The 11,859-nt window shown below is 35.9% G+C and overlaps 1 protein-coding gene and 1 long non-coding RNA gene across 12 annotated transcripts; one reads left to right on the forward strand and one right to left on the reverse strand.

Moving 5' to 3' along the window:
• Nucleotides 1-2,572: 2,572 nt before the first annotated feature.
• On the reverse strand, nt 2,573-5,810 carry LOC141366116 (uncharacterized). Of its 7 annotated transcripts, XR_012371146.1 has the most exons (8): nt 5,014-5,810; nt 4,276-4,337; nt 4,101-4,150; nt 3,753-3,976; nt 3,591-3,639; nt 3,428-3,504; nt 3,169-3,256; nt 2,573-2,979 (listed from the first exon to the last, which is right to left on the reverse strand). It is a non-coding gene; the product is annotated as an uncharacterized lncRNA (long non-coding RNA). The 7 variants fall into 7 exon arrangements; XR_012371145.1 differs by having other exon boundaries at nt 3,753-4,150; XR_012371141.1 differs by having other exon boundaries at nt 3,753-4,174.
• A 435-nt stretch (nt 5,811-6,245) lies between these two features.
• On the forward strand, nt 6,246-11,831 carry LOC129428225 (relaxin-3 receptor 1). 5 transcript variants are annotated; one of them, XR_012371147.1, is made up of 5 exons: nt 6,246-7,910; nt 8,453-8,535; nt 8,633-8,764; nt 8,854-8,954; nt 9,065-9,286. XR_012371147.1 is itself a non-coding variant. In XM_073871314.1 (2 exons), exons 1-2 carry the CDS (start codon nt 6,455-6,457, stop codon nt 11,005-11,007), a joined length of 1,230 nt encoding a protein of 409 aa, XP_073727415.1. In that variant the 5' UTR covers nt 6,246-6,454; the 3' UTR covers nt 11,008-11,831. The 5 variants fall into 5 exon arrangements, 1 of the variants encoding a protein (XP_073727415.1); XR_012371149.1 differs by having other exon boundaries at nt 9,102-9,286; XR_012371148.1 differs by having other exon boundaries at nt 8,868-8,954.
• The last annotated feature ends 28 nt before the right edge of the window (nt 11,832-11,859 follow it).

Here is an 11,859-nt window from a genome sequence, read left to right on the forward strand (position 1 = left end):
AAATTATCCTTAATTAGATGCATCTGTTTGAGGTTGTTAGCTGCATAAAGACACCTGTCCACACCATACAATCAGTAAGAATCCAACTAACATGGCCAAGACCAAAGAGCTGTCCAAAGACTCTAGAGACAAATTGTACACCTCCACAAGGCTGGAAAGGGCTACGGGGAAATTGCCAAGCAGCTTGGTGAAAAAGGTCCACTGTTGGAGCAATCATTAGAAAATGGAAGCTAAACATTAAACATTAAACTCCCTCGGACTGGGGCTCCATGCAAGATCTCATCTCGTGGGGTCTCAATGATCATAAGAAAGATGTAGATGTGGATTGCTTGAGTAAATATAATAACAACTTCCCCACAATGAGCATCATTACAAAATTCGTATTGATCTCTTGTTAGTGGACAGAGAGACTATGGCTATACCTGTAAGCTTTTAATTAGACAATAAGCCCCCGGTTACAATGTAATTGGCCACCTACTACACTTCAGTATTGTGCCTCAAAGGAATGATGTTATATAGAGTCTGATTATACCAAACACCTTTGACGTTGTGACTTACTGTAATCTGGTTGCTACAGTATGTCGGTTTCTTTCCACATTACTAGAGATGAGACAAAATCCTAAATGGCAAAAGATAGAGCCTCTGCACTGTAAGTGTTAATAGGAACATCTCAGTACTCTATGCCACTTTTTCATGTATGATACTGATGTCGATAACACAACCTTGAGTATCTGTCGATACCAATACTGATCTAATAACATATCTATCCCCCTTTTAATCAATTAAGCTGCAAATAACACATTTGTTAGCCCCACAAAAGCTTAAACAGAACTCAAACGTTCTACGTAAGCAATAAGGTACGAGAGGCTGTGCTGTATCGTGAATAAGTAACGGCTGAAGGGCGTTGTTAGAAACGACGCGAAGCGGAGTGCCTGCAACCCCTTCAGCCGTTACTTATTCACGATACAGCACTTGCCTCGAGTACCTTATTGCTTTTATAAAACGGTTACCACACAATATTAAACTAAAAAAAATATATTAGTGCAACTTTCATGAAGTTAAATGAATAAAAGCATTCCTTCCGCTAGAAAAAATAGTCCCTGACTGCGAACAACAACATGAAAGCTCAAATAAAAACAAAAAACTGTTCTCAGACTTTGTCTCATTATATGTTTATGTGTTGCTAAGGGTGTTGCTAAGGGTGCAGTGATATTAAATAGAACCGTTGGGTGAAGCGGTCATAGCAGTGTTTTATCGGGAATAAAGCACACCTATTGACCAATCAGAATCAAGGATTGGAACTAACCGTTTTATAATGTGTAACAAATGACTGTGCAAATTCAAGACTCAATGAAACATTGTGCAATACTGCTGCTTCATTTTTATTTAAATGTTTCATGCAGACTAGTAGCAACATCACCACAAAAATTCTAAATGAAATTTAAGGTGTAACTTTAGACAATTTAAAGTGCAACTTTGTGCAAATTCATGTTGCTCAGCAAGTCGCACTTTACCCCAAGTTGCCATGACAAGGTCTATGTTGGTATTGGATCGGATTGTACTCCCAGACTTCTACAATATTCGAATTGGCCATTTTCGGCAATATCTGCAAAATTAAAGCATTATCACAAACACATTTACAGCATATATTTTATTGTATTACTATGTGTTTAAAGCCAACAGGCACCAGACCCACAAGCTAATGATGACCTTTCTTAGATCTGATCTGATCTGATACATCAACTGATATGCAAAACAAGCCTCAAGCAGACTCACTAATGAATTATTTAATAAGCAGAGGGCAACAAGATAAAGCATTTGGTGTCTAGTGCTATAGATCTATCTCAGAAACCTTAGGTCAAAGGCTATCTGTTGCTAGTCTGGTCACATATTGTTTTGTTAGTGTAATATCTTAAGATCAATTATTATTATTATTATTATTATTATTATTATTATTATTATTATTATTATATTGTTATCCTTTTAAGCGTCACCCCACCCTATTGAGTTAAATCTACACTCTTGGAGCTTTCAAACAATATACAGTTTGTCATGATTAGTTAATAATTCACATGCAAACATTGAAGTAAAGGTAGTCGTCCTGCTGGTGGGACAGTGACATTTAGCAGAAAATAAATGTTTTGAGGCAAACTCCCCAGATAGCAAAATTTTTCAGGGCCAGAAATGGCTGAGTTCAGGCTGTTCTTTTGGCACACATGCCGCCACGGCTTACGGTCCTTGATTGGTCCCAGAGCTGCTTGCCTTAAGTAATCCAGAATCTAGCCGAAAGCAGACCAAAACTTAGCCACAACCCTTTCACACCTCGAGAAATCAGCCACAGCTCTCCCGGAATCTCCAGATAACAACCAAAAAAGAGCCCAAATGACCACATTAATCCCCAAACTTACCCACAACTTTTCCAGAAACCCCAAATGTAACCCAGAAAATAACCAAAATTACCATATTTACCCCAGAACCCACCCACAACTTATCCAGATGCCCCAGAAAATAGCCATAAAGTGACCAAAATATATTTATATCCCGTAAAATGTGTAATTGAAAAACACAGATATAAAGCAAATATAGAGTTTTATTGATGGTGACAAGGATAATTTCAGATAACAGCAAAATAAATGAAATGTCAAATGTTCTGCCAAATAAACAAATAACAGTAGAAGGATCAAATAAAAGCAAAGAAATAGCCAAAGTAACATAAAAGCTAACAGAGAAACATTAACTTAATTGTTTTAAACAATAAACAGGCAAAAAAAAAACAGATGCAATAACAGAAAGCAATATACAACAACTGGTTAAATATAAAAAACATCCTATATAAAATGAATGTTTACAGATGTGCAAATGTGTATTAGATAAATACATTTGAAAATAATATCATGTTATGTCACCAGCTAGAAAAAAGCAACATTTAGTAACTTTAATCTCCAGTCATGTCTGTACACACAAAGGACTTCTTACAGCCTACAGAAAAAAATCATAAAATACAGTTAGAAAATACATTTACATAAAATGAATAAGATGATATAGTACACACTGCCAGTCCAAGAACTGATACTTTTAACATTCAATTCAAGACATGGGAAAAAATATGTTTGCAGATTTCAGAGTTCCAGAAGGATTTCTAAATTACCAATTAAATAAAGCACTTACCAAGTACAAAAATTGTTTTAGTCAAGCATTTTAATTTCCTGCTTCATTATTTGTCAGCGTTCACTCCAAACAATCCATGATAAAGTACCTGGAACATTTTTAAAATGTTTTAAGCCAAAACTTGTGCTTTTGTAACTTATATGAATATTAGACAAATTACCCTAATAAGAGAATTAACAAATTAGATATAGACAATAATATAATTCATCAAATCAAACTGCACAAAGATAAATAATGAACATTATATACATCATCTTACTTAATTTTCTGTTTTGATGTCCATGTCTTTGTCTCTGTCTGGAGAATGGTTTGCTGTTCTCCAAGAGGCAGTAATGTCTATCAAATACAGAAGTCAAAAATCAAATCACACACATTTGTTTACTCTGTTAAACTGATACATTTTTTAACGAAGTTAAACTCACATCAGTCTTTACCCAGACAGCTGGAACAACATAGTCTGGTATAGAACTTCTGCAAACAAAAAACAAGTATAAGTAAACTTTATATTGTAAAAAGGTAAAATAAAAGATTAAGACAAGCAATAAAGACAACATTTATAACTCTTAGGTATAAAATTCCTTTACAAAAGCAATGGATGTCCTCATGTCTTTGTCTCTGTCTGGAGTACAGTCTGCTTTTTCCCAAGAGGCAGTAATATCTATTAAATAGAGAAGTCAAACATCTGATCAGATACACATTTGTTTAATATTTAAACTATTACATTTTAAATGAAGTATTAAACTCAAATTATTCTTCATCCAGATTGCAGGAACAACATGTTTTGTTGACAAAGTGTGGTACATGACTTCTACAAACAAAAAACAAATATAAAAACAAGTATAAGTAAACTTTATATTGTTAAATGTCAAATAAAGGATTAAGACAAACAATAAAGACAACATTTATAACTCTTGGGTATAAAATTCCTTTACAAAAGCAATAGATGTCCTCAAGTCTTTGTCTCTGTCTGGAGTACGGCCGGCTGTTCTCCAAGAGGCAGTAATATCTATTAAATAGAGGAGTCAAACACAAACATCTTAACACATACACATTTGTTTATTATTTAAACGGTTAGGTTTATTAACCTCCTTATTATTCTTTACTCACATTATTCTTTATCCAGATTGCAGAAACAACATTTATTGTTGACAAAGTGTGGTACATGACTTCTGCAAACAAAATGCAAATATAATTAAACTTTATACTGTAAAATAAAAGATTAAAACAAACACATACAAAATGCATGACTCTTGCATATTAAATTCTTTACAAAAGCATGTGGTTATTCTTCAAGTGGGGTTGGTTATGTTACACCATAAAATAAAGCAAATAAATCTGGCCTTTTAACAACACAATCTTGTAAACTGCACTGACCAGGACTGAAGAGAATAAGAGATCATAGTAAACCATTTTTATTAAGCTAAAACTTGAATACATGCCTTTCTAGAATATCAAAAACATTGTTTTACTAAGATATAAATAGTTGGAATGAATGAGTCACTTTGTAACTGTTATGATTACCAGCAAATGCTGATTTGTGGTTTGGTACAGAAAACATCTAATCTTCGTTTGGCTTCTTTGGGGTTCAGCATTCATTTAAAGATTCAAACTTCTTATTGATTATTTTATCATCCTTGTCATGCATGTTGCGTCTCTTAATGTAAAAACATGCATGTTTAACGTTATCTACGTTAAATGGCGACTGATGATAAAATACTTGCACTTACACGAAAATACATCACAGAAAACAATAACAAACAAAAACGAAAACCAACTAGGTATCGCGCTGTAGAACAATAAGTGCAGTCTACGTGGATTTAAAAGAAAAGTATCTTAATAACTTACCTTACTGTGTTATATAAAACTCCACAAGACAAAAGATCGCGTGTCCTTCGTCCAGTACACAGTGGGGGTTTGAATTTCGCGGAAGTTCCTGATCATGACCAGTTGCATTATGGGAAAGGTAGTCCATTTTCCACGGCGGATTGAACGCTGTTGAGGTTAAAGGACTACTACTTCCAAGATGCCTTGCAATATATGTCATTGTTTTAGAAACCAAAGTGCACCAATAAATATTAGTATTAGTTAGTCGTATTTTTTAATTGTAAACACAATTTAATGTAAAGTCTTATTTATTTATAAAAAATAAAATACAAAATTAAAAAGACTTAAACAAGCACACATACTTAAAATACTTTTGTTTGATGTATATTAGTGCAGACTGAATTATTAATTTATCTGTTTATTGCATTGTTTGTAAATTGCACATTGACACCTTTGGATTAACTGCCCAAAATAACATTTTCTACATTTCGTCTTTTAATAAGGATAAACATATTTATTATTGCCTTAAATATTAACTGTGATGTTTTTATCAATTGTAAATATGATTTTATTTGGTGTTTTTTTTTACTCTTTGGCCAACCAAACCTTAGCCAGAACTCTGCCATATATTTACTATTTTCTGGCAGACCACACTTAAGCCAGGACTCAGCCAAAAATGTACCTTTTGCTTTTGGCTGGCTAGCCTCACCCCACAACTCCCCCGAAAGCTGTTTCACACAAAGGTGTGAACAAAGGAGAGCCTAAATTTAGCCATAAATGCCCAATGTAAGCCAGATTTGTGCCAGAAACTTTGCTATCTGGGTCTCTTCATAAATTAATCAATTACTCTCCCTACATAATTTATTTTATAGAACACTGTTGAAAAATCTATTCTGGAGGCTTAGACCTTTCCAACGATATATAGTTTGTAGCGATAGATTAAAATTTACATCAACAATATTAATGCAAACTTAGTTTTTGTTTATTTTTTTTGTTTATTAATTTGTTTAAACTTAAATAGAATAATGTTTTAATACATATGTTATGTGCAAAAATATTTCAAATATAGTTTAAAACACGACAGAAACCTGACTGTAAAGGTTTCTACAATTCACTTACTGTAGCTGTTCAGAGCTATTTAAACGCAGCACCGTTGCCATGCGTAAAGCGCACGCCGTCCAATCCATTGAGACTCAGCTCTATAAAAACGCTGTCTGCTGTCAGTGTGCGTAAACCTACTCATGAACGACAGACCAGATGCTTAGTTATGTCAACGAATCGTTTCACTGTTTAACTGAACCTTGTGTTTAAAATATCGTATGCGCAAACTTGGTCAACCTAAAAGTTTGTTTGGAAGAAAAGGCTGTGCACAGAGTTGGACAGCTATGGATTGCTTTTCCAGTCTCACATATTTAGCACCCAATTTAAACAAGATGGAAAGATTTGACTATAAACTATAGCAATGCAGAAGACTTTTGAGATGCAGGACGCGCGCACCGAGTACGCATCTGGAAGTATCCTGTATAACGCGAGCTTTATAGTTAACAAGACCAATCTATCGTGGAGTGACTTCCAGGATCTCGCCGATTTGGATAAAACCGATTTCGTTGGAGACGGGTCTGCGGTGCTGAGGATAATCATCTCCATCATTTACTCGGTGGTGTGCGCGCTGGGTTTAATCGGAAACATCCTCGTGCTGTATCTTATGAAGTCCAAGCAAGCGTGGAAGAAGTCGTCTATCAATCTCTTCGTGACCAGTCTGGCAGTCACCGACTTTCAGTTTGTTTTGACACTTCCGTTCTGGGCTGTGGAAAACGCAATGGATTTTACGTGGCTCTTTGGAAAAGCGATGTGTAAGATAGTTTCGTATGTCACGGCCACGAACATGTACGCCAGCGTGTTTTTCCTTACGGCAATGAGCGTGGCGCGATACTGCTCCGTGGCATCAGCGCTGAAAAGCAGAAGGCGCCGGGTGCATGTATCCGCGCGCTGGATGAGCGTCGTCATTTGGATAGCCGCGATCGGCGCCGCGCTACCAAACGCGATCTTTTCAACGACCGCCACGGTGTCCAACGAGCAACTGTGCCTCGTGAAGTTTCCCGATAGGAGCGGAGACGCGCAGTTTTGGCTGGGTTTATATCACGCGCAAAAAGTACTTCTGGGATTTCTAATTCCTCTCGGAATAATAACGATCTGCTACCTGCTGCTTTTACGCTTCATAACCAACAAAAACGTGAATACCTCCAGCGCAAAGAGGCGATCCAAAGTGACCAAATCTGTGACTATTGTCGTTTTGTCCTTTTTCCTCTGCTGGTTGCCCAATCAGGCGTTAACCGCTTGGGGAATCTTAAAGAGCACCTATTATGAGATACACGTTTTTAAACATCCTTTTGTGTGTAAGTGTGTATTAGTACATGCTAACGATATTCAAAAAGTACATACCTCAAAGAAAACGATGACGCGAGTTATCGTCTCTAACGTTCGAGGACTACAAAAAACACTCGGATTGTAGGCAACAGTTTACTTCCTGGGATTAGTGACGTAGAGAAGACCAACATTATCATAGTTCAGCCCTCTCTGCTTCGCTTGGGTACGCCCTCAAAGACGGGGGTGGAGAGCGCTGAGTCAGAAGAGAGCTAAAATGGCGGAGGTTGGGAGTCCCTGCTTTGACCCTGTTTGCAAACTCTTGTTTCATCATTGAGCGATTAAATCTCTCGAGTAGACGCTGTCTCTTTAAATGCAAGGGCAAAATAGCACTTTATGGACTTACACAGAGGACATCATGTTTAATACGGTTCCGGAAAAATCCAGTCAGAAGTTGTTCACGGAGTTTTCACAATAACTGCTTCTCATGAACCGAAGCTGCGCAACGTCTCCTCCTGAAAGTTGGATTACCGTGCACTTCTGGATCACAGGCTGTAAGTATTCATGTTTATTATTTGCCTTTACTGTAAGTTACGTTACCGGTAACCGGAGCTTAACATTATGTGGTTGTAGAGCTCAGATATAGATCTATATGTAACTTAGAGCTAAGCTTGCAAGCTAATTGTTTTGTGTTGTAATAATGTATTTCATAAACATATTTCGTACCATATTTACACACGTGTATGTTGAATTATGCAGACTATCGTTTTTATCGATGTTTATTTAGACATGTTTACAAACTTGCTAAGCTGTTCCAGCTAAACTGTTACCGGTAAAGTTTGTTCTCATGATAAAACTCAAGAAACTCAAAGTACAGATGATTTGTTTAACGTTATATGTATTTTACTGTTGTTTTTACTTGAAGCTTTCTTAGATTTTGAAACGAAGTAAACACATAATGTGTGTTGCTAATGTTGGGCCATGTAATACATTAACGTTTTAATGAATAGTCTAACGATTTATAATCGTTGTACTCTATTGTTATAATATGTCTTTTTGACTGAATACATGTTTGTTTTATTTGTGTATATCCTAGATTCGCAGCTGGACACATCCTTCTACACTGTATGCAAACATGCAACATCATTACACACAGTACAAGGCATATGAGGAGCAAAGGTGTGTAACACATATGATGTATTTAGCTAGTGAAACCACTACCAGTCTTAAATGTATAACTGATGATGACAAAGTTTTTTTCTCTGCATAATCATAGGAACCCAGGCAGTAGCATCGTTTCACAATGTTTACATCACCATCATCAGTGGATGCCTTTGCCGTCCGTAGCCTGAGATTTCAGATTTGCAGCAAAAAATGTGACTTTCCCATTTATTGGAATGCTGTGCAGGTATTTAAGTATTTTAGTAACTGTGTTAAAATAAAGTACGGTAGTGTTTACTTTTAAAATAAATGTATTGCTTATTTATATTTTTACAGGTTATACCTTACAGCCGTCCATTACAATGTCACCAAGCCGTAACAAAAGCAGGAGAGGGAAAGTACAAGGCTATGTTCCCAAAACACACAAGTGACATACTGTAAGCAGTAATGTTTTATTTCAAATACATTCATAATTAAAAACTTACTGTATGAAGCAGGGAAATAAATGATCAAAACAAAAGATTTATTGACTGCAATATTTGTACAGTTATGTGGATGATGTGATCAGGCTTGTGTTTGCTGAGGTATTTGAAGATAAGCTGAAGGAAACCCCGATTCCAATGGACCTGGCATCACAGTTTGAGAGACCTTCAAAGGAGGACGTGATTGCATGCCATTTTCAGTGCAGGGGTCGTCAGAAGCCAACATTCCTATCAGGAAGCTCCAAGCATATCTGGAGAACAACACACGACAGGATGATAACCCTAAAGTGTCGTCTTAGATAGCACCAGCTGACAAAGCTTTGATATGCCATTTATCTGAATAGATAGCTGTAAGAAGTGAATTGAACAATTTTTGAGAGAAGAGCACAATATGGTTACTAAAGTATGTTTATTTGTATATTGTTTAACATTTAAATAAATATTTGTAATAAATAAAAAAACTTTTGACTGACTACTATATTTTCTTTAAAGTCACATCTTTTGTTCTTTTGGGTACTTTGTTACTATAATAATACTTTAGTGTTATTGGTTTAAAAATGTAATAAAACTTACTCTAGTCCTGAACCTCAAAGGCTTATAGTCGGTACAATAAATGTTCTATGTGTAGGGATTTAGACAATTTGTGCAAAACCTGGATGATGAATCACGCAGGTAAGAGGCCCTGGAACCTGTTGCATTCTCCTTAAAACCTAATAAGTAAAAACATAGCACTTATAAGTAAGCTCTTTCATAATAAAGTTTACCATAGTAAAATAATGTAGAACTAACATTCATTGCAATGAATACTTTTTTGTGCTACATTTGGTGTTTCCATATAGTTTGCACAATAAAATAGTATGTAAGCAGTCTTATAATAAAGTTTACTATAGTAAAATAATGTAGAAATTACCAAGTGAAATCGTTTAATAATCATTTCAACAAATACTTTCTATGTGCTACATTTGGTGTTTCCATATAGTTTGCACAGTAATATAGTATGTAAGCAGTCTTATAATACATTTTACTATAGTAAAATAATGTAGAAATTACCAAGTGAAATAGTTTTATAATCATTTCAACAAATACTTTCTATGTGCTACATTTGGTGTTTCCACATAGTTATGTAGTACGTTATAATTACCTTTTGGATGTCTTTGCAACACATTTTCGTCTTCGTTTAGCATTCTGGCAGAGCTAAGGACACCTAAAAAGGTTAAATCCAATCGCATTCATTGACGGAGATCGTTTATATCGTAACGGCCTTCTGAACTCTCTGGATCGAGCTCGAAGTGGTAAGGCAGTACAGACACCATTGTTTATAGAGAAATATAACGCTTGTTTACGTTGCCTCTGAGGCTGTGACTCTGTCAGAACCGTGTGTCAACCCACACGTAGTCAGGGGCGTAACCTTTCAAACACACGACGAACCCAGCTGACCAATAACAGTTGAGTAGTCATCTGACCAATCCGATTACACTAGACATTTTGGGAGGCGGAGACAGGAACTAAACCGAGCGTTTTTCAGACAGTGGGAAATCGGTGAGGTATGTAAGCAATTTATAAGACTCACAGTGCATTAGTTCAAGTTTTAATAACATGTATGTACTATGGGATATTGCAATAACGTGCTAACGTGCCAATTTATTAGCATAATTGGTGCTCTTTAATAAAACTCAACGTGGTTCACTTTACTTACGAGTATTACGCCACGCAGGTGTATGTTTTCCCGGTGACTGTGTGTTTGGCGCACTCAAACAGCTGTCTCAATCCCATCCTGTACTGTTTGATGAGGAGGGAGTTCAGAAAGGCTTTAAAGAAACTGTTTTGGCAGATAACATCGCCTTCAGTGACGAACATGAGACCGTTAACCGCCACTACCAAGCCCGAGCAGGAGGATCGGGGTCCGGCACTCGTTCCGCTCGTTCCTGCGGAGCCCGCGCTTATTTTCTATCCTCCGGGGGTCGTCATGTATAACAGCAGGAATGACCTTCTGCCTAACAGCACATAAATGCACTATATACCCTTTTACGGGACTAAAAATTGCACAAAACTTCTTTGTAGCGAGAAAGGTTCTTCAGACTATAAAAACGGTATAATGGTTATTTAAGGAACCTTTGACTTGAAAGGGTCTTCTTTAAGGAAACTACAATGGTTCTGCTATGACATGGCTGCAAACAGTCTTAATTTTTAAGAGTATATAGGGGCAAAACAATCATTATGAAACTTTTGGGAATATGTGCATCTGTACCCACATTTAACATCCAGGAATATCTAAGTGTTAATGTTTCACAACAGAGGTCTTTTACTTTTAGCCAAGGGACCCCTTATGGAGAAAGAGATGCATGGGACCACCTGGTACATATTGTAAAAAATGATGAGTATAGCTTTACTTTGTTATGCTGCTAACAGAGATATTAAAATAATACTGATTTGCAAAGTCATACTGTAAAATACATAACATATTATTTATTATATTTATTTATTATTAACTTATTATTGCATTTTTGTTGCCTAATTTCATTTTTTTAAATAATGTTTAAGATACATTGTTCAAACAATAACTGGAGCACCCTTGTTTTACATCATAAGTCATACACAATTTATAATATGGGTCATAAAGAAATATTAACTTATAGTGTACTGACTCTATAAATTATAAATTTTCTGAATTTTGGACAATGATAAAGCGGAAAACTAAAGTGTTTTATCATCATATATGTAGGCTACAATGTTATTCAGCATTTGAATTTATAGTTTGTCAGATTGAAGACGATTAACCCTTGGATAAAAATGTTTGCCATTATATAACAAAAGTTTTTCCATCTGAAGTATAGCCCTGCAACAACTCATTGCTCACCAC

This window comes from Misgurnus anguillicaudatus, chromosome 9, assembly GCF_027580225.2.
Source record: "Misgurnus anguillicaudatus chromosome 9, ASM2758022v2, whole genome shotgun sequence".
Lineage (NCBI taxonomy): Eukaryota > Metazoa > Chordata > Actinopteri > Cypriniformes > Cobitidae > Misgurnus > Misgurnus anguillicaudatus.